Source organism: Oenanthe melanoleuca, chromosome 6 (assembly GCF_029582105.1).
Source record: "Oenanthe melanoleuca isolate GR-GAL-2019-014 chromosome 6, OMel1.0, whole genome shotgun sequence".
In the NCBI taxonomy this organism is placed as follows: Eukaryota; Metazoa; Chordata; class Aves; order Passeriformes; family Muscicapidae; genus Oenanthe; species Oenanthe melanoleuca.
Genome location: NC_079340.1, coordinates 5,468,639 through 5,489,753, shown reverse-complemented (window position 1 = coordinate 5,489,753; position 21,115 = coordinate 5,468,639). Strand labels below are relative to the sequence as shown.

The following is a 21,115-nucleotide window of genomic DNA, read 5'->3' as shown; positions in this document are numbered from 1 at the left end:
GGTACTAGTTGTTACAGGATATACAGAAAATACCTCAGGCTGTCAATTTAAATTCAAAGCATTTAAAATATTTTTAAAACATAGGAGAGAGATAACATTAGATTTAGGCTGCCTGTTTTCACTGTGGAGTATGTTGTTATTTTGCCTTCCTCAGGTTTGAAATACAGCCAAAGTTTTTTCCAGCTGAAACTGTTAACATGGATGTGAATCACATTTGGGGTTTTTTTTCTCCAGTGCTATTTTCTATTTAATTAATGTATTTATTCTGAACTACATAAATATAACTAAATCACAGTTCAAGTTGGGGACTGTTTTCCAATGGGACTAAGTGTTGTTTTTTTACAACAAATGTAATGTGATTACCACTTTCAGTGCAAAACTAAGTCTTGAGTGACTCAGAATAACAGAAAGCAACACGTCATCAGATTTCTGTAGATCAGTTTAATGAACTTTATTTGGGTCAATAAGGTAATTGTTATAGGAGAAAAGCAGGCTATGACAAAATATTCTGATGTAATCCTTACAATTTGGTCAGGGAAAAAAAATTTGATTTTGCTGGTAAAAAACCCTGGGAAGTATTACTAAAATTCTTATGACAGCTCTGCATCTTAAACCAGAGACATTCTGAGTCAGTGACTGTCAAACCTAAGCAATTCATCTCCTGAGCTGTGTTGCACTAAAGTCACCAGACAGGAAATCATCAGAAGAGATTCATGTTTCTCTGTAGGAGATACTGCTGCATAAATGAATGAGTGCTCTTGTTAACTACAAAAACCATAAATGACTTAATCTCATTTGAATGCATATTTATTTTAATATCATCTTATCAGTGGAACACCAGTGTTACATATTATTACCTCTAAAATTAGTATTACAGCAGGTCACATAATCACAGACTTTGTGCTGAGTGCTGGCTTAACTGAGAAGATCAATGAAACCTGAAATATGACTCCTGTACTAACAGCAGGTTATAGTACTACTACTAATAATTATGATGATAAGGATAAAATTATGAACTGAAATATCTTAGAGGCCCTGCCAGGTTTTCTGTATTGATTACTTCAACATTTTTTTTAAAGCTGCAAGTGCATGGGTCAGAAAACCATCTCCTGAACATAACAAATAGATAAATTTCTATACAGAATTTTATGCTTCACAGTCAGCAGAAGGTATGAATCACACAAGATTATAATGGCCAATTGTAGTATGGTATCAGCTGGAGGATGGCTTATCAGGATACTTGGTTTGCAGAGTGGAACACATCAGCACACGAATAAAACTGCAAATGAAGAGAAGAATTTGCTTTAGGAGACTATGAAAAACTTTCCCATCGATGCTGATAAGCATGGATCTGCTTCTTTAAAAGCTGATAATGGGTTTAGAGGAAAAATTTCATTTTTGGGTGTACTATTTTAGGTAATTTGGGTAACAAATTTGAATTTAAAATCATTAGTACTCAGAAATCTGACAAATCTAGCACCAGACTTACTGAATAAAGCATTTTATTAAAAAATACCCAAACAAACCAGGGCACCTCAAAAACTTTTATTTTTCAGGATTTTTTTCAAGTGTCATTTCAGAGCAAGCAAACAAACAGGTTCAACTCTTCTGAAGATAAGGAATGTTTGCCAATCCCTGACTGTTCCAAACTCGTATTTGTTTTAGCCTGCAAATACCTGACCTTATGTTGATTGGGAAAAACCTCTAGATCATAAAGTTATAAACCAATATAAAAAAACAAGAGGAGATTTACCTTGCAGTCAAAGGTGAGTGAGCTGAAACCACTGAATCCAGCTGGCACCTGCTCAAGGGCTGGAAAAGGCACCTGCTCCAGACTCTGGGAATGGACTGGACAGAAAGCCCAGTCCCTGTGCTGGAAACTGCCAGGCAAAGGCATGTTCATAACTACTGCCATTTGAAACTAAAGACTTCCAGCTGCAGAACTGCTGCCTCCAGGCAAAAATTACTCATGGGTCAAGAAATAAAAGGGTGGGAACTTCAGATAAAATAATATTGCCAAAATATTTATGAGATGTATATAATATAATTTTTCAGGCATGCAAAGCTCACCCAGAATGAGGAAACATCTCAATAACTGTTAACAAAGAATACAACATCCTCATTTTTGAAGTTTTATCTCTTTAGGGTAGGAAATATATCCTAAAGCACTTCCTTTCTTGTGTGTTTACTGTCATCTAACTCACACAAATGGAAGCTTTCAAAGCACTTACATGGTCCTGTTTCATTATTGAATGTGAGTTAAGCTTTTTGGAACCTCCAGCCATTGGGATGCCATTATAAAGTAAACCTGAAAGGCAAATTTTGACTTAGGAGTTTGACTTATAAATCTGGTTTGTAAAGTGTTTTGGAAAATGTTATTTTACCAACTTGCATCTCTTGACTGAAGAAATAAGAGTAAGGAACAGAGTAAGGAAGCGAATGCAAACATCTCAAATGCCAAGGTAATCTATTCAACTTCAGTGTGTCAAAAAATGTCTATCCTGAGGGTAACAGATCCTCCAAGCAAACTTCTGGAAGATAAAGAACATTTCTTCTCATGCCAGATCATTCAAATGTTTATGTGCAATATATAATTGTTATTTCCAGCTCAGTTTTACTCTCTTCTCTGACTCCATAGTGTTGATAGACACTGACCTAAGAACTGAAAAAACAAATGGAAAGTTTGGTGGAAATACCATGATTTTCACTTTTTTTTTCCTGTAGATCCCAGAAGACATCTTCTGAGAGAAAAACTGAGGAGCAGAAAGGAACAAAAACAGTTCATGCTGATCACTGAGCACTGAGCACTGATCACTGCAGAGGGGAAGCTGCAGCAGCTTAGAAAGAAGTGGTTACAAGCAGGGGAGTAATTCCTTAACAGGATTTTCTCTTTCAAGGTGCACAGGAGCTCACTCCAGCATCAACACAAACAATTCTAGCCCTGCATGCAGTTGAATCAACTGGGCTGGATTATGTGAGATTTTCATTGCTAATACCAAATGTTGGAACGTTTTAATCTCATTACTGTAAACAGTTCTGCTCTTTGCATTTCCAGTCCTTTTTCTTTGCTCTCTACAAAGACCTAAATAACACCTAAGAGCTGGTGTCTTGCAGAGACTGCCCATATGGGCTCTCTGCACTGTGTTTTGATAACTATTTTCACCATTTCATCTGTTTTTGGAAGTAGAATAAATTGGGCAATACATCAATTGACACAATTTTGATTTTGATTTTGGTCCATCCATACTTCCTTAAGTACATGCTGCCAGGCCAGATTTGTTCTGCAGTTCTACATTTGTTGAAATATTCAGTCCTCCCAAACCTCTTAAGGATCAACAGTAGTGTATTTGTTCAGTAAATTGCCTGCTGTTTCTTTCCATGCCAATATTGACATTTTTTGCCAGGTCAAATTGACTGCAAAGTGCATCTCTTGTCTATTAGTGTCATCAATATAGAGATAATGACACTGACCCAAAGACAGGTCTTCCAGGCCTACTAATGCTTAGATGACCTTAGGAACTAGATGTTGAATTTCCTAAATCCCTGGAGGATTTGTCAAACAGGGCTGGAATAAGGGCATTTGTGAGACCTGGATGGCAAAAACATTTCTCACTTCTTTTTAACCAACTCAGTGCATTCCTGAAGTCAAAGAAAACAACAAACAACTTTAATTCCTGTTCATCAAAATGAGGATTAAAAAAAGATTAGTGGGCTGAAATTAATGATGATTCAGAAATGAGTCAGCTGTTGAATTCTCCTTCAAAATCTGTTTTCAAGAAGGGGAGAAAAAAAGAAAAAAAAAAGGATAGTATGAATAATTGGAAACTAAGGAGCTTTTGCAAGTAAATACTTGCAGCTACTTAGCATAAGTAAGGAATTCCAGAAAGCTTGCACAAGAGGGAGCACCAAGAAAACTAATTAGCTCTGTTACTGCAGATACCTTTTAAAAATAACTGATAACTGCTAGGATTTCAGGTGAATGCAGCAAACAACTTGAAATTTTGAAAGAATTGAGAGGTCTGACTGCATATAAGACACTTATCCTAGAAGTGAGTGGAACACAACATCCTTAAGGGGTCAGGGTGTGACCCTAATCCCACAGGGCACTCAGGCTGGGCTTGCACAAAACTCCAGGGTGTTCTTTATGTTTTCATATTTCACACTGATGCATTAAATTTATGTTATCCTTTAAATTCCACGAATTTTATTGGAAAGGAAAATGCATATGTTTGTTTGAAACTAAAGTCAGTTCTATTGTTCTGCTGCATTGGATATAATGCTTGACAGATGGGCATTTTACCAAAAAATCGATTCCATAAATTCTGAAATTTTGAAAAAGAATGATGATAACATTTAACACTGCTTTAGATGACAATTAATGAGCTCCACTCCCCTTTTGGACAAAGTCAAATTATTCACAACTGATGGATTTCCATCAGAAGAGGCCTTGCCACCAAAACCAAACTGACAGACTTTTTGTCTGTCATATACCTGTGATGAATTTTATTGCCTGTAGATTCTAGTCCAGAATAAACTTATGGCAGCATCCATGGGGTGGTATGCACCACATAAAGAAAAGAATGAGCTTTTCTCATGTTCTGCATTGGTTAAGACATAAAGCTCATGGCACTGCAAACAGACTTGGAAAACACCTTTTTTTTTTTTTTTTAATTTTATTTTTTTTAATGTGTTCCACTTTGTCTTGAAGAGGAGATACTCAAGAAAGGGAAAACATCCTGAGCAAACTTAGCTAAAAATATTTTTGCATTAATTTTGAAAAACAGGCACTTCTTAAAAAGTGGGAAAGGTTCTGCACAGTTATTTCCCCTAGCACTAATAGAAAAGACAAAAAAAATTCCCTTGCCTGCTTTAGGCACAGAAAGTGGCAAGGTAGGAAGAGACTTTTCTTCTTTTTCTATGTTTTCCTCTTGCCCGTTGTGCAAGCACTGAACAATGTAAATATATTTAAAGTCTATGAGCCGAGGGAATTTTAAAGCGTGTGGAAACATGGATGAGTGCTTTTCCTGCCTGATGAAGAATTTCTCCCGGAATCACCAAAACCGAGCGTGGAAAACACGGATGGTCGCGCTGTGCCTTGCGCGCCCTCTGCCGGACACTGCGCGCATCGCAACGCAGCCGCCAGCGCTCCTTCTGCTTCGGAATCTCTTAAATAATAATAGTAATAATAGTAGTAATAGTAGTAATAGTAATAGTAGTAATAGTAGTAATAGTAGTAATAGTAGTAATAGTAGTAATAGTAGTAATAATAGTAATAGTAGTAATAATAGTAATATAGTAATAGTAGTAATAGTAGTAATAGTAATAGTAATAGTAGTAGTAATAGTAGTAATAGTAGTAATAGCAATACTAGCAATACTAGCAATACTAGCAATACTAGTAATAATAGTAATAGTAATAGTAGTAGTAATAGTAGTAGTAATAGTAGTAATAGTAGTAATAGTAGTAATAGTAATAGTAGTAATACTAGTAATACTAGTAATACTAGTAATAGTAATAGTAATACTAGTAATACTAGTAATACTAGTAATAGTAATAGTAATAGTAATAGTAATAGTAATAGTAATAGTAGTAATAGTAGTAATAGTAGCAATAATAGTAATAATAGCAATAATAGTAATAGTAGTAATAGTAATAGTAATAGTAGTAATAGTAGTAATAGTAATAATAGTAGTAATAGTAGTAATAGTAGTAATAGTAATAGTAGTAATAGTAATAATAGTAGTAATAGTAGTAATAGTAGTAATAGTAGTAATAGTAATACTAGTAATACTAGTAATACTAGTAATACTAGTAATACTAGTAATACTAATACTAATACTAATACTAATACTAATAATAATAATGATAATAATAATAATAATATTTTAAAAATAAAATTCCGCGACTCGGGGGCTTTAAAAAAAAACCCTTTATGAAAACATGTGTGTAATTTAAAGCAGGCATAACTTTTTCAGCTGAGGCAAGACATAATGCTTCTTGGAAAAATACTGCTTTTGCCAGCTTTGAGGTGAAAACCATGTGCAATGATGTAATTCGGTGTTTGGCTTAAATGCCCTGGCTTTCTGTGAATTTTTATTGAATTTGGTGGAATCAGAAAGCTTGTCCTAAGTTTGAGCTTGTCTCTCCTGTGTCAGTGCCCTGCATGGACCTGCACACAGGGTCAGGATCACTTTTGGTGGGCCTTTGGCATGAGGATGTTCTGGCAGCATCTTTGATCCCACTAAAAAAAACCAGACTGCTCTGAGAGAATTGCCAAGAAGGTTTGTCTTTGCCTGTTGAGAATTTGGTTCAGTTTGTGTATCTATTTCTGTGACTGGCAATCAGGTACACAAAAGGCATTTTCATACTTGTTTGTTAGTGTTTATTGTTTGCAGTTTTGCTATTAGTTGTGCTCTCCATACAGTGTTATTATTTATTATTTAGTTACAGCATGTTGAATGGTACTTCCAAAAGAAGCTGACCTGATTCACATGCCACTGGTCTAAATTGGCTTCTAAATAGAGGATTCATTCTCTGCATCAGAAGAACCTGGCAAACGCTCTTTGATCTTGCAATTGTCTTCTTTATTCATAGCAGCATCTTCTTGTCCATTCTCTAGAGGCCTGGAGTCCTTGTTTTGAAAGTGCTTCTTTATCAATGTATAAAAAATTATTCCAACCAAGTAGGAAGGACCTCTTAAAATTGCTCCTAAACCAAGGAAGACATACCTGTGGGACAGAGCATAGAAGATTGGGCCAGGTGTTGAATTTTTCAAAAACACTGAAGAAAATCACTTTATTGGCCTTTAAGGCTCTCATATATATATTTAAAAAAATGCTTAAGGGAAGACATTAAAACTCATTGTTTGTGAATGATACCAAAAAACTGGAGATTTTTACTTCAAAAACTTCTCTTAAAGCACTGATAATATTCTTTTTGCTTATGAAGATAATTGCAAAATAAAACTTCCATCATCTTCCCTTTTGTTTTTGTTTTTTTTTTAATTTTTGGATCACTTTGAGGCTTTAGACTCTTTAGGGCTAGAAATACACTGAAGTCACCCGAGTGGTTCAGAAGTGGCCAAGGCTTGAGTGAAACTGAGAAAAATCTCTGGAGTGTTCCCCCAGGAGACTGATAGTGTTTGGGATTCACCAACACCTACATCTACTTTGTGCAATATTCTTTCATGGAATTTTCTCTCAAAAGTGGCCAATGCACAGAGTTAGCATTCTTGCCAGCGTGAACAAACTACCTGCAAATAAGGTAATTTGGGTAACTTTCCTCCTTTTGGTAAGTCCTAAAGTCTGAGGTGTTTTTAATTAGCTGTAATTATATTAGAAATACACAATTCATTCCAGAAATCGCTGTCATGGATACTAAATTTCTTTTGTGCAACATAAAAAACGGAGAGCTTAACGTTTGATTTTGGGATTTTTCAATTTCAGGAATTCTGGGCTGACTGAAATTGTGCCCAAATTTTCTTCACCTGTGTGCATTGGAGTCATAGAGCCTGCAGGCCCCGTGCTTCCCACAGCTGCTGCTCCCCCATTTCAGGCAGGTCCTGTCGATGGCTGCGCCGAAATAAACCGGAGCTGGGATCCCAGCTGCAAGGAGACAAGAAAAGCAGGACAGGGTTTCAGGGGCAAGGACACCCTCTCAGAAAGCAGCTTTGTGTTTCCCTGGTGGTGATTCCACCGGGTGGGCTGGGCTCTGCAGGGTTTCTCTTACCCAGCATCCGCAGAGCGAGCGTGTACAGACCCACGGCGAGAGCTTTGAGCTCTGGCTGGACACACCTGGGAAAATGGGAAAAGAGGGACAGGTGAGAAGTGCTGGCCTATTGAGTGCTTGGACAGGGCTATTAAACTGCTGTGAAATACTCTTGTTGATGGAAAGCCAAAATTTGGAAGAAAAGTGCTCCCTTCATCTGCTGAAGTGTGTTAAGTGGCATGGAAAAGGTGAATTCATCTACTGATTTCCATCAAATGGCTCCTGGCAAGTCCATTGCCTCTGCATAATTAAGGAATTGAAGTTTTAAAGTCATAATCAGAGCCTGTCCTGGCCTTATGGAAATGGGCTCTCCAACTACCTTCACTCTTGGGCATACAATTCCCTCACTTGACAGAATATTTAATGGGAAATATCCTATTGCTATCCTAAGACAAAAGACAAAAGAGTTGCATGTAGCAGGGTTAGTGCAGCATCTTTCTGTGCTTGAACAGAATTTCTCTGTACCAGGACACATCTTGGGCAGCACAAAGCCTCCCTGTAATGTCCTCATCTGTTCTGTGGGGAACTGCACTCCAGGCATCAGAAATGGGCACTGATCTTGAGTTCATTATAACTCCAGCCTCTGCCATCTCCTTGTACATCCAGAAATCCTGGCAAATGCATGGCACTTTAAAAACACAAGCAGGAAAAAGGGATATGTCCTGGAAAACTTGATTACAGAACACAGAATCACAAAATGGTTAGTTTTGGAAGGGATGTTAAAGATTATCTTGTTCAACCCCCTGCCATGGCAGGGACACCTTCCACTGTCCCAGGCTGCTCAGAGCCCCCTCCAGCCTTTCTTGGGCACTGCCAGGGATCCAGGGGCAGCCACAGCTGCTCTGGGCACCCTGTGCCAGGGCCTCACCATCCTCACAGGAGGAATTTCTTCTAACCTAAACTTTCCCTCTTTCAGTTTGAACCCATTTGTCCAAACACTACAGCTCCTGAAGAGCAAGGAAGTCCTTGTGTTCCTAAGGTGAAGAAACAAACATGACTTAGAAAGGCTCACTAGAAAGCCTTTGGTGAGCAGCCAGCTGTACTCACCTAAATATAAGCATGTACGAAGGAGTGGCTCCCAGGGCATAGCAAAACCCGCCTATGACTTGTATTACTGTGTAATAAATGAACTTCAGTGAACAATCATCACTTTTTGGACACTGCCCCAAGGTGGCAGATGTGTTTCCTGACCATGAACTCTTGATTTCAAGACATTTGCAGTTATGGAAGACCTGGAAGACACAGAACAGGTTTGGTAGGGCACTGCTCATGAAATGGGGATTCTGTTGGAGAAAAAGCAGAGTAAGGAGATGGCTCCAGACCATTTATGTCCTTGGCATCAGGAAACATGTAAATGGCACAGCCCAATGGAGGTTTACATCCACGGACAGCAGCTTTGTCTCTGGGACTCTGATCTCCAGCACTCCACGCCAAGCAAAAATCAGTCACCCAGAAAAACAAGCAGTTTCCTGACATCCCAAAGTCTCACTTGGATGAAAGAAGCTGCCTTTCCTTAACCCATTTTTCATACTTAAACATTAATGATCAGTAGTAGGGAAGATACTACTCTATCTTAGTGTACTTCAACTGTTAGGTAAAGCCTCAGGGCAGCCAAAATGACATTCATGAAAGGCAGAGCCTATGGACAGCCTTCAGGCAACATGAAACCTATTTGATTTGTGTGTTTCCCCCTCTCCTGCCCAGCCTACAGAAGATAAAAGTTAATATCTAGAACAAGGAGTTAGGGCTTTTTGCTTAATGTGCAATAACTCAGAGAAATCTCTCTTTTCTGTGCTGTTGGTAGCCAGAAATCAAAAATACCTTACTGACTAGTCCCCAGTAACTCGGTTTTGCTGAAATCCATTATCCTACTACATGCCTGATGCTGCATGGACAGTGAGCTGTAGGAAAGCTCGGGAGGCAGAGCAGGGCCTTACTGTGCTCTTCCCATGTCCCGTGGAAGTGGCGCACCCCGCCAGGCACGCCGAGACGTAGGTGATTCCATTGGCTCCACACACAGGATCCCACGTGTTGGAGGCACATTGGCAGCCAGAGTTGCATGCAGAAAACAAGGAATTGTTGTGGTATGGAATGGGATTGCTTGGAAGGTAAGTGCAGACAAGATATTTTTAATTCAGTGCTGAAGTCAGTGAAGTCCCTTCTGTGTGACAGTGTTGCTGCTCTGAAACCCACCTCATATGCCCAGGACATGTTTTCTCAGCTGGGTTCCTACATCTCTATTGGTCTCTTTCAGATTCCATCCTACTTGCACTGATATTAAATCATTACCAGAAAATAGAGAGTTTTAAAACAAATGAAAACATTGCTACTGGTTTTACAAATGTAGACAGAAAAGAGAAAAGAGGGAGAGATCAGCTGGACTCCCCCCTAACTGAATTTAGAGCTAGAAAAAATTATCACAGTCTTGTCAAGTACAAATGCAAAAATGCACCAGTGACAGACACCAGATCTCCTGGTCTCTGTAGTTAAAGAATACCCCTCTGTTAAAGCCTACCTGAATTTTTCATTCAGGATATGAAGAGTACAGTATTATCTTTTGCTTTCAGACATTCTTTTTGTATTGAGCAAAAAGATAAGTCTTCACTCATCTTCTCCTTTCTAGGTAAATGAAATTTTGTGCTTGCCATTTTTGGGAACTATAGAGAAAACCACAATCTTTTCTATTTTATACTCACCCTTCATAGGACACTGTCATTCCTGCCACCACATAGTTATCACAGCCAACAAAAAAGTGTAGCAAACTGATGGCATAGGACAAAAATGACATGATAAACGAAAACTTTGTTGCTCCAATGATGCCCATTTTGTACTTTTTCATTATAAGCCCTCCCAGGAAAATTCCAAGACTTACAGGAGGTAAGGATGTCATTCCTGAAAGAGATTATAGAAGGGGAATGATAGAATTAAAGAATCATTATAGTCTTAGGAGCCAAAGTCTGTCCATAGTTTTTTGTTCCTGGCAGCTTTATGGTCTGTTATGACTTTGGGAAGGTTTGTGTTCAGTCCAGTCCCTGGGTTGCACAAGCTTTTTGTGAAGTGCCTATGCTCCAAACCCACTTCTATTGCAATGAACTTGCCAGATGCTTCAGCAACTAAAACTTCCACACCACACTCATTGCATACTTGGGGTGCCCTTGCTATAAATATAACATAAATGCATAACATAATTTAAAAATTGCTTATGGTGCCATAGGCACAAACCCTGCATGTTTTATAATTCAGGTTCAGGTCAGACCACCTCAACCTGTTCTGCATGGAATTAGCCCCAGATAAATCAGAACTTATCCCCATGCACTGGCTACAGCACAAGCAGTCCTTGCACTCACCTATTAGAAAGTTGGATTTGGATGTAGATTGTCCATACTGCTGTTCCATGTACTTTGGTTTGTAAGTCAAGAAACCAATAAAACCACTGAACTGTAACAGTGAGCAACACAAAAATGTAAAGTACATTCGATTACCCAATACTTTTTTCAGGGAGTTACAGAAATCTGAAAGAAAGGGACATATGAGTTGGCATTGAAAGATGCATGGCAGAATCACTGGTGAGTAACCTGCAAAGCTTAGGGCAAGGTCCTGTTCTCAGCTGTCCAAGTGCAAGTTGTACTGATCTTCATTTGCATGAGGGCATCTGAAAGCAAAATCAGGTTCTTGAAAAACACCAGAGGTTAAGATACAGGAAGAGAACCCTAAAAGAAAGCAGAAGTATGGGTTTAAGGCCTGGCTGCTCTATTGAGATATGCACATCAAGACTAAGGGCTCCACACAGCACAGACTTTGTTCAAATTGCATGAATATTATCACAGGCTCAAGGCTAAGTCAGAGCTGCCTTGGTGGAGATGTCCAGTGTCTTCCACTGGGATCTGAATAAAAAAATTCACAAATGAAGCAAAGGCCTAAGGACTGCACAAACAGAGCTATTCAAGCCTGATGTATTTTCATCAGGCACCAGTGTACTTCAGAGTCTACATGAACTCTCTCAAATTAACAATTTATCTTTCTGTATTTCAAAAAAAACCTTTGAATATTTTCTTTACGTGCAGATTCAGCAACACTTTTCCACTGTTCAAATTTCTTCCAGCACAAAATTTTAGAGGTAAGTGCTTCTCAGGTGATGATTTATTTCAGGTGATGCATGCAGAACTTCAGAGTCCTGAACAAGCTCTTTCACTTCTAATAATTTTTGGTGGACCTTTCCTTTCTTGGGGATAGGTGCCTGCTTTAGATGGAAGTGCAGGGGAGGCAAAATATTTTGCAGAACTGTTACATTTCCTATGTGTGTTGTGCCTACTGCTTTTCACATTTATACAGCATGAGAAACACTTGCCTTTCAGCATTAATGACCATTTCCTTGGCTTAGTTTTTCCAGGAGAAAGTTTATTCCTCACAGCACCCGTGCTTTCCAAGAGACCATGTGAAGTTTTGTCCGTCCTGGCTCCCTCTGGCTTTTCCAGACTCCTTGGCAGGAAGCAGAATGGAACAGCAGATAGCAAACTGGTTGCTCCACCTATTAGAAAGCCCAGCCACCATGCACCCACCCAGCGGGAGTCCTGTGGGGTGATGGTGATGCTCCCTGGAAATGAGGGAAACAGGCACAAGTTACCCCAGTGACAAAGCTGAACCTTCCCAACCTTTTTCTGCTGACAGCTACATTTTATAGTGTCTGACTTCCAACAATAAACACCTGCTGAAGGTGCAATGAAGGCATGAGGAATCATACCCTGAACTGTGTTATAGAATCATAGATTGGTTTGGACTGGAAGGTGGCAAGGGCTGAGAAAATGTATGTCATGTGCTGCACAGACTATGTGAAATGTAAATAATGTAAAATACTCAGTGGAAAGAGTGTGAAATTCCCCCAAACTGTAAAGCTGCTGTACTAGCAGAATCTTTTTTGTTAAAATTCCAGTTTAGAAAATCTTGATTCTGTGAGAGCTCTTGGTACTCATTCTTAGAGTTAAGTGTCTATTACAATCCTTTAACCTTAAAGCACACTTCTAAAGTATGCTGCCAGTCTAATTCTGCCTTTACTCTAAAAGCTTTCTGAAATTAAGTAAAATTGTAATAAATTATACAGTAAAAATTATACAATAAATATAATTCAAATAATAAAATATATTACTATAATTAGTACAATGAAAACATGAGCAACTGTTTATAGGAAATTCTTACGAAAAAGTATTAGCTTGCTTTCACTTTTCCTCTTTTTGCCTCAGGTTTAGCTTACCTGGATCCACAAATCCAATATCCACGTACAGTTTTGCACATAGAGATCCCAAGAGGAAACCAAACATGGGGCCCATCATGGCTATTGTGTGCAAACACGCTGAAAACACAATGAAGCAGATGCTAGTTCCCTCTAATGGCTGAATGCTGTCTGCTGCAGAGGGTGATCCACCTCTCATGCTACGAATCTCACAGTTTACTTCACGTTGAGATTACCTACATACACAGGAACATTCTCTTCTTTAGCAAAATCATCGAGGTAAGAGATGCCCAGGGGTGTTATTGGTGTCTCACCAATCCCACGCAGCATGTTTCCCAGTAAGATGTATATCCACATGTATGATGATGGCTCCTTCTCACAGCCTGCAGATGAGAGTTTGCACCTTTGTAATAAAATATTTGAATGGGATACAGGGGAAAAATCACAGGAAATGTAGCACAAGAAATTATTATGGATTAGAAATCCATAATAATTAAGGTATTAAGGTATTAAGAACATTTCCTTATAGAAGGTAAATGAAAGGCTGCCAACCCCATTATAACTTTTCATGATCTTTTAATAACACATTCTTTCACCTCCATTGCATTTGATTTCTAAAAGCACAGGTAAGTATCATCTATCAGAAAAAATACTCATTAAAAAAAATAACTTATTGATATTCTTATAAATATATTACCTGGCATGTATCATGTATCTTTAATGTGAGAAGTTTGAGATGGTTTCTGGAGCAGAGCTTGGCTCATTCTCAACCTGTGTCCCATACAAGCAGCACATAAACCAGCTGTATTCCATATTGTGAGGAGGATAATAGGAATCTCCATTCATTTCTGTTAAACTCTGCACAGTTTCATGTCCTGTCACTCTAGTTCTTCCACTCACCAGCTCCAGGCTCTGCATAACTGAAGCCTTGCAACCAAGGATAAAACAAGCTCCTGTATTTGTACTTTGATTTACAGTTCTGTACCTGATTGTGAGAATTCCAGGACAGTGCCATTCACATCTTGATGTAGGGAACAGGGATTTATGCTGGAGGTTAAGTTGGCTGAAGCAGCTGTATGTGATGTTGTCTCATACTTATAGCTGCAAACACACAACAGCAGGTTCAGAAGCAGTGCTCCCTAGGGAAACAGCAGGGTGGTAGGGCTGGAACCACTTGGCTGCTGTTTCCCTAAAGAGAAAGGTAGCAAATATCAATTCAAACTGCTACTGAAGGAGCAAATAAGATTATATGAGAGCATTTTAGAAAATCAAAGTACTAAAATTAAGAACAAATAAAAATTAGGATTCTCTGTCTGGAAGACACAATGTTTTAAGCTGGAAAATTCAAAAGGGGTCATGAAAGTTTTTCAGATAGGATTGAATTTTTGCTGTCTAAATTTAGGGTCAGGTCCAAGTGAGCTGTCTGTGTTGACCCCACAGCCAAGGAGAAAAAGAATGTTTTGAGTTTGAGCAGAGGTCCCTTTTCCATCTTTGGCATGTGTTTGGTCTGTTCAGCTGCTTTAGCACCATCCCTCTCCCAGAAATGAGAACTGCTGAGGGACAAAGTACAATTTGCTTTAGCAGAACAACATGGTAAAGCACACATTCTGCTTCAAGGAATTACCCTGGCTCTGTTAGACCAGGCAGGCTCATTTTTCAGGCTGAAACAAAGAGCAGTCACCAGGAGACACTGGGCAGAAAAGGTCCCCCACAAATGTTCAGGCTCAGGTTCATGAGTTGCCCAGTGTAGATGAATGTGATACAAGCTGTGTCTTAAAGAGTGAAAAACTGATGAAAAGTCTGATTCTAGTGCAAGATCCGCTAACATGAAAGCAAGCATTCCTCAGTTTTCTTTTTGCAGTAGCATACCTAAAATTATTCTAATATACTTAAGAAATCAACAGAAATATGTTTTACTCTATTTTTTATTCCTGTGCTTAAACTATGGCTGGAAACTTTATCACATACAAGCATAATGCAGCAGTTCCCTGAACCTGGAGAAGGTGAATAGAAATTAGCCAGATAGGGAAAATCAGTTTAACCAGGCATGTGCATTTGGAAGAGTTCTACCAGCACTCATCCATCTGCAGGTTCTAGCATAATTTCTTTCTTTTCCTTCTTTCTGAACAAGCCTGAATGGAAACTAAAGCACTGCGATTGTCTCCTTTTTTCAAGGAGCTGAACTCTCACTTCAGAAGAGGTGTATTTTTTAAAAGAACATTCACCATCACAACAGTGATGCGTGTGTCACGGGGGTTCATTGCACTTGGAAGTGATGTTCTACAGGAAATCTAAGGCTAAATACAGAATTTTCATTTAAAAACCAGAAAGCACAGTGCAATTGTTAGGTTACCCAAATTAAGCATGATTAGTACTTACTATCCCATGAAGAAATGAGGCATGGCTGATAAAAAGCATCCCAAAGCCATAGTAAAGCATCCCGCAGCTATTACTCTGGGCCTATGAAGCTTAGCTCCAAAATAGCTTACAAATGCAATCACCAGCAAGTTGCCTGCAAGGTAATGAACCAGAGTTAGTGGCAGACGCTGTCTGGTGTTTCTCTGAGCAGTTTTCTGCGTGCTGGGAACATCCATTACCCATCTCGAAGCTGCCATCGACGAAACCGGCGGTAGATGAGGTCAGACCAAACCTCCTCTCAATCTGAGTGATGGAGCTCTTCATTATCGTACCAGACAAGGCTTTACTGAAGTAGCTGAATGACAGAGCAGCCAGAAACACCTGGGAAAGAGTCAGACACAAAATGGGAGGGAGAGGCAGGAAAACTGCCAGAGGGATCAAATGTATTTAATACGGTGCGGAACAATCATCATCATGACATATATTTGTTACTCAAATTGGAGTGGCAAAGTTAACCCAGATTGGCTTGGGTCACATGTCCCTTTATTTCAGGCCAATTCCTAACTGATTCTAACTCAATTTTGTGGCATCAAAATGAAGGCTTGAAGTAAGTTTTTATGGTACATCAGTATGAGGAATGTGGTACTGACTGAGTTAATCTCTGTGTCATATGATATACATTGAAATGCTGCCTGTATACCATATATCTCACAAGGAACAGCTTAATACTCTTTTGTAGTTTGACTGTTGCTTCCATCAACACACATTCTGGCTTTTGCAAATAAAGATTTATTTGGTAAAAAAGTTCAAGTTTGTTTAAATATTATCCAGCGATTTCCACATAGTCTGAAAACCAAATAGACTTGTTGGTCACTGGGCAAGAGTTCCAATACAACAGAAACCTGGGTAAATAAAAAAAGTAAATATAGATTTAGACATTGCAATACTATTTACTGTGAAAAGCCAATCCAAGAAGTAAAAGCTTGAAAATTTGTATATTGTTCTCTTTTTGCCAGTGAAGAGAAAAATCTTCCAAGTATGGGGTTTGTCCTGACATGTTCTGTATTTGCTCACTTTAACTGGTGAAAATTCTGAGAATGGCCATTTGTGCCTTATGCCAGCAGAGCTCTCAGAGGGTTTGGCTGAAATCTCAAACTGCTGATAAGCATGAAAACACAACCAAAAATTACTGGGGTTGTTTGGGTTTTAAAGTGCAATCTTCACTCAGGTCAGCCACAAGACATTTGATGAAATATGATTCACCTCATCTTATTTTGACCCTACAGGGCTGGTGGTGACAATAACCTCCAGACAAGTGTACTGGAGGGATCTGAGGCTGGTTTAAGTCTCCCACTCGAAGTTGCTGCCTCTCTCTAATAACCAAGAAGGAGATCCACCAACAAGTAACTTGTGAGTGAATACAGTAGATCATGAATTTTTATTTTCTTTAGAAAAAAAGATAAGATCTCACTGTCCCCTGGACCTCTAGTTTGCATCCAGTTCCTCAAAAGATAGGGGGAACAGGAATGAAGGAATTTGGCATGTCACAACTTGAACAACAACATTTCTGAACAGATAACAATGGTAATTCATGGTGATATCGCCAAGGCACCAAACCTTCAACCCAGTGCAAGAGGAAGTCTTTTTGGCTGGTGGATTTTTGTTTCCTTCATCATCGGAAAGCTGGTCAGGATCTTCTTCCTGATTTGAGTCACTGACATTGCTGGGTTTGGTTTCCACTGTCATGACTGGTTTCTTTACTGAGTGATCTGAACTCAAGAGAAAACAGAAATAAATGCAAAAGCACATATGCCAAAATAGAATTGCTTAAGGACCTTTTTGATGAATCTGGTGAAACTAATTACAGGAAAATGCTGAGATGTTGAAACCGAACCTTTCTACTTAACATAATTTGGGTAAATAACTTGTGTGTTTCATAGTGTGCTTTGTTTAAATTCTGAAGTATCTAGTTCTGAGATAATTTTTTTTTTTTTAAAGAGACATGAACACATCCCTTTCTAACCTTGTCCTGTCTTTTAATGCTAAAAAGGCAATTTTGACAGAGGAGTAAGAGACAATGTCCCTGTCCAAAAATAAACTACAAAGGTCCACAAAACAGTAGTGCTGAAGCACAGGGAGTCCTAGGAAGCTCTAAATTTGCAGGCCACGTGGCTTAGAACTAAGTCAGTGATTTGGTAAAATCTGTAGCAACACTGTGCCATCCAATTTCTTCCTTTACACTGGCTTGTTGGAAACAATTCTTAGTGACAAAATAATTTATATTTCACCTAACTGTCCTTCTGTAAGGATATTACATGTGTTTTTCTTCTTGCAGTAATATGCAGGGTATTCCTGATCTCTTTCTGTTTGCAGAGTGCTGTCTATATGCCCACATGCTTGAAATTATCTGCAACTCAGCAGTTCAGCAGAACTGCCCCAGTTCCCTCAGGAACTTCCTCTAGCCATAGACAATGATATATGTTTTGACACATGAAAATATTTTCGTGTTGAAAGCCTTGTTTTGTTATTAAGTTGTGTTTTGGCTTATCACAATGAATAGTTCAATACTTCTTTTTTTCTTTTTTTCCCCCTCAGCTTTTAAAAACTCTATATCTGAGAGATGGATAACAACTAAAAATGACACTTCAGAGAAAAACTGTAAAGGAAGTCTATGTATCTGTTTGTAAAGTTTATTTAAAGAATGGAAACACTTGCCTGTTTGTGCAATTCCCACTACATTCAGAACAGATTTCTCAAGGACGATCCAGAAGCCACTGTAGAGCCTCTCAGAAAAATAAATGGGTCACTTGAAACAAGCCATCTTCAGGTCTGCAGGTAGGAGTATTGCATATTCTATTAGAGAATTGAAATTAATGCCCTCAAGTCAGAACTCAGAAATCGCAGCTCACATGGCCTGATTTGTTTCGTCATTCACCATACTCTCCTCATTTGAGAAAAGAGAGAAAAAGACAGAGAGGGGGAACAAATCACACAAAGAGAAGTTTTATATGCTTGAATGCAGCTGAAAAAAAAGTTGGATGAACTTTTCCAATGCTGGAAAAGGTCCATCTGGTTTCCTGCTGCTAATATCTACTTCCCAAACTCTATCGTGGCTATGCTGTAAGTCTCGGTCAGCACATGTATCAGGAGAAAAAAAAATTAGCTGCTCTTTCCCCTTGGCTAGTCAGACAAATAGGAACAAGAAGCAGAGAAAGGATTTCTCCAAGACTGCAGAGCTACAAAAAAAAACCTTATGAAATAAAATTCCTGGTGCTCAGGAAAAGTTAGTACAGAAATACTTCTGAGCAGCTGCTCCTCTGAAATTCCCCTGTCTTAGTGTAACCTGGAGACATAAACTTCTCCTTGTAGGTATGATACATTGATGACTACAATAATATGCTAGGGGAGCATATCATTGCAGGTCACAGGATTGGAGAAGTGGCTTTTTTTTCGAGAATTTAAAGGTACAACATGATTTAGAATCTGGTGACAGTATCTCCTCCCACCCTCAGATGACCCTGACCTACACAAGTATCACACAGATATCAGCTGGAGATGGAAGAGATAAGGGCTGGGGAAATTCCAGGCCAAAAGACCACTAGAAAAAAGGTAAAAGGTCAATTCCCAATTGATGACAGCACACAGTAGCTGCTGATCCTGATAATTTAAAGTATTGATAAAGTTGTTGTTTTAGATTTTTTTCATTAGCATTTTTTCTATGTTTAATAAACCAAGGGTCTGGTTAAAAATATGAAGTATGAAAGCAAAAATATGAAGCTTTCTGTACCAAACATGCCCTTTCACTAAGTTGTCTAAAACTTCCATTCTTTGCCTGCACAGGCTACTCTTCTGTAATAATGATATGAGAGAGTTGCATTTGCAGAAAGACAAGATTAGGCAAGCAAGGTATTGGTATTGTTTAGGTAGTCAACCAGCCTAAACACAAATTATCCAGTCTTTCTTCCTAGGGGAAGAATACAAACCTCTTCCAAAAAAGAATTCTAAGCAGTACAGACAGACCAAATCTAGCACTCGGTTCACTTTTTGGAACATTTGACAAATTCACTTTGTTTTATGTCAGTACAGTCTCTTCTTTGGGTGGGAGAGAATCAAAGCTCTTAACTAAAAAGGAGAGTGCATGGTTTGTGCTGGTGGGAGCTGGCAGCTCCCACGACACTGTGGGAAATCAGGCACAGCTTGAATTCAGCTGCAGAGCAAATGCAGCCAGCCTTGCAAAGGACAGAGTTCTTCAGTTTTTCGGGGGACATGATCTTATAGAGGCCAGGGCCTAACTCTGGGCCTGTTCCTTATTGGATATAAAGAAATTCAGCTTTGTTTTATACCCCCTAATTATATGCAAATTATAATGAATGGAACATCAACTGAAAAACCTCTACATGAATAACAGGTAATAAGTTTACAAAGATCAAGACAACAGTTTGCTGCAGGTTTTGTAAAGTCTTATAAAAGAAAAAGATAGTGATGTTTGAGGACTTTTAAGAATCCAGCAAAGACACTGCAATTCTTTGGGCTGATTGTCACCACAGCTGCACTCTCAGGGACTGTGACATCACACAGTAGAAGAGCAAATCACAAATCAAGAGCCACATTTCCTCCAGTAATTTATGGAACTATAATGATTTACTCTAACTGCAGTGCTAATCCAATTGCCTTACTGATTTTTAAGTGGCAAGACCTTTCAAGTTCACCTGATATGAAAAATGGGCATTGCAGAGCTGTGCAGACCTCGTGCTCATTGTCCAAGACACAATGCTGACACACACACAGAGTGCACAATTCCATCACTGGAGCATTGACACTCCCACCAGGACTGCTGCTGGTGCTACCAATCCTAGCAAATGCAGCTGATGCTACCCAGGTCAGGCTTGATAGCTGCAAACACTAATGGCAACCTTTTAAAGCTAAGACAAAGAGAAATAATGTCAAAGAGGTTCCTACCTAGGTTCTGCATCCACAGCAGCAGCTATACTACCACACAAATGCTCAAAAGGCAGAGAATTCTCTCCTGAAGCAGAGCTCTGCTGGTATGTTGTAGAAGAATCATTAACTTCCAACTCAAACCAAAGTTTTAATCTTGTCTCCTCCCAGTTCTGCCCTCTGTTAAAGGTCCCAAAATCCATGTTTATCCACAGAGGTCAAAAGTTAATTAGGAAGAAGACATGCAAGTGTGCTCCTTTTGTACGTTCTTGTGAAGCACCTTTTTTTTTTTTTTTCTCCTGAAATTGTCTAGATTATAATAGTCCACACCTTCCTGGTGTTTAAAAAGATGGTGTCCCAACTTTAGAAATAAACCTGTTTCCAATGCATTTTGTTATGAAGTTTTATTTTCATAGTCTGGCTAAAGTCCATTCAGTTCAGATCTACCAGAGCCAACAAAGAATTTTGCAGGAAGAGAAAACAGTGCCTTGGATATATGGAGCAAAAGGAGTGTTCAAGAATCATTCATGCTTAGAAGACTGTTCAGATTTATAGTTTATTGCTATTAGTAGCGAAGGCAGATGAAATATGGAAGTGCATTAGGGCTGTGTGTACTTTGGAGCAGCCCTTTATCTCTTACAACCCTAGTTCAAGGAAACCAGAACAGGTTTATTTGATTGTGCCCCTGCTGTGCATTCTGTCTGATTCCTGAGAGCAATTGTACTTAAAAGGTAAGTTATTCTTGAGGCAGGTGAGCTGTGACTGCTGTCTGCCTGGATGTTGCACCAAAATATTCCATTCCTGGTAGCTCCTGCCCCTGCCCTA

At 38.9% G+C, this 21,115-nt stretch overlaps 1 protein-coding gene across 4 annotated transcripts; it reads right to left on the bottom strand.

Moving 5' to 3' along the window:
- Positions 1-6,413: 6,413 nt before the first annotated feature.
- On the bottom strand, positions 6,414-20,516 carry LOC130254969 (solute carrier organic anion transporter family member 1C1-like). Of its 4 annotated transcripts, none has more exons than XM_056495139.1 (16): positions 20,312-20,516; positions 18,068-18,181; positions 16,970-17,121; positions 15,592-15,733; positions 15,374-15,506; positions 13,980-14,095; positions 13,231-13,377; positions 13,016-13,114; positions 12,116-12,361; positions 11,115-11,279; positions 10,464-10,659; positions 9,705-9,867; positions 8,815-8,999; positions 7,729-7,793; positions 7,487-7,604; positions 6,414-6,728 (listed from the first exon to the last, which is right to left on the bottom strand). In XM_056495139.1, the coding sequence occupies exons 3-16, from the start codon at positions 17,096-17,098 to the stop codon at positions 6,515-6,517; spliced, it is 2,118 nt and encodes a 705-aa protein (XP_056351114.1). In that variant the 5' UTR covers positions 17,099-17,121; positions 18,068-18,181; positions 20,312-20,516; the 3' UTR covers positions 6,414-6,514. The 4 variants fall into 4 exon arrangements, with proteins under 4 accessions (XP_056351114.1, XP_056351115.1, XP_056351118.1 ...); XM_056495140.1 differs by having other exon boundaries at positions 18,068-18,205; positions 20,312-20,413; XM_056495143.1 differs by lacking the exon at positions 20,312-20,516 and adding an exon at positions 20,062-20,184.
- Positions 20,517-21,115: the final 599 nt, after the last annotated feature.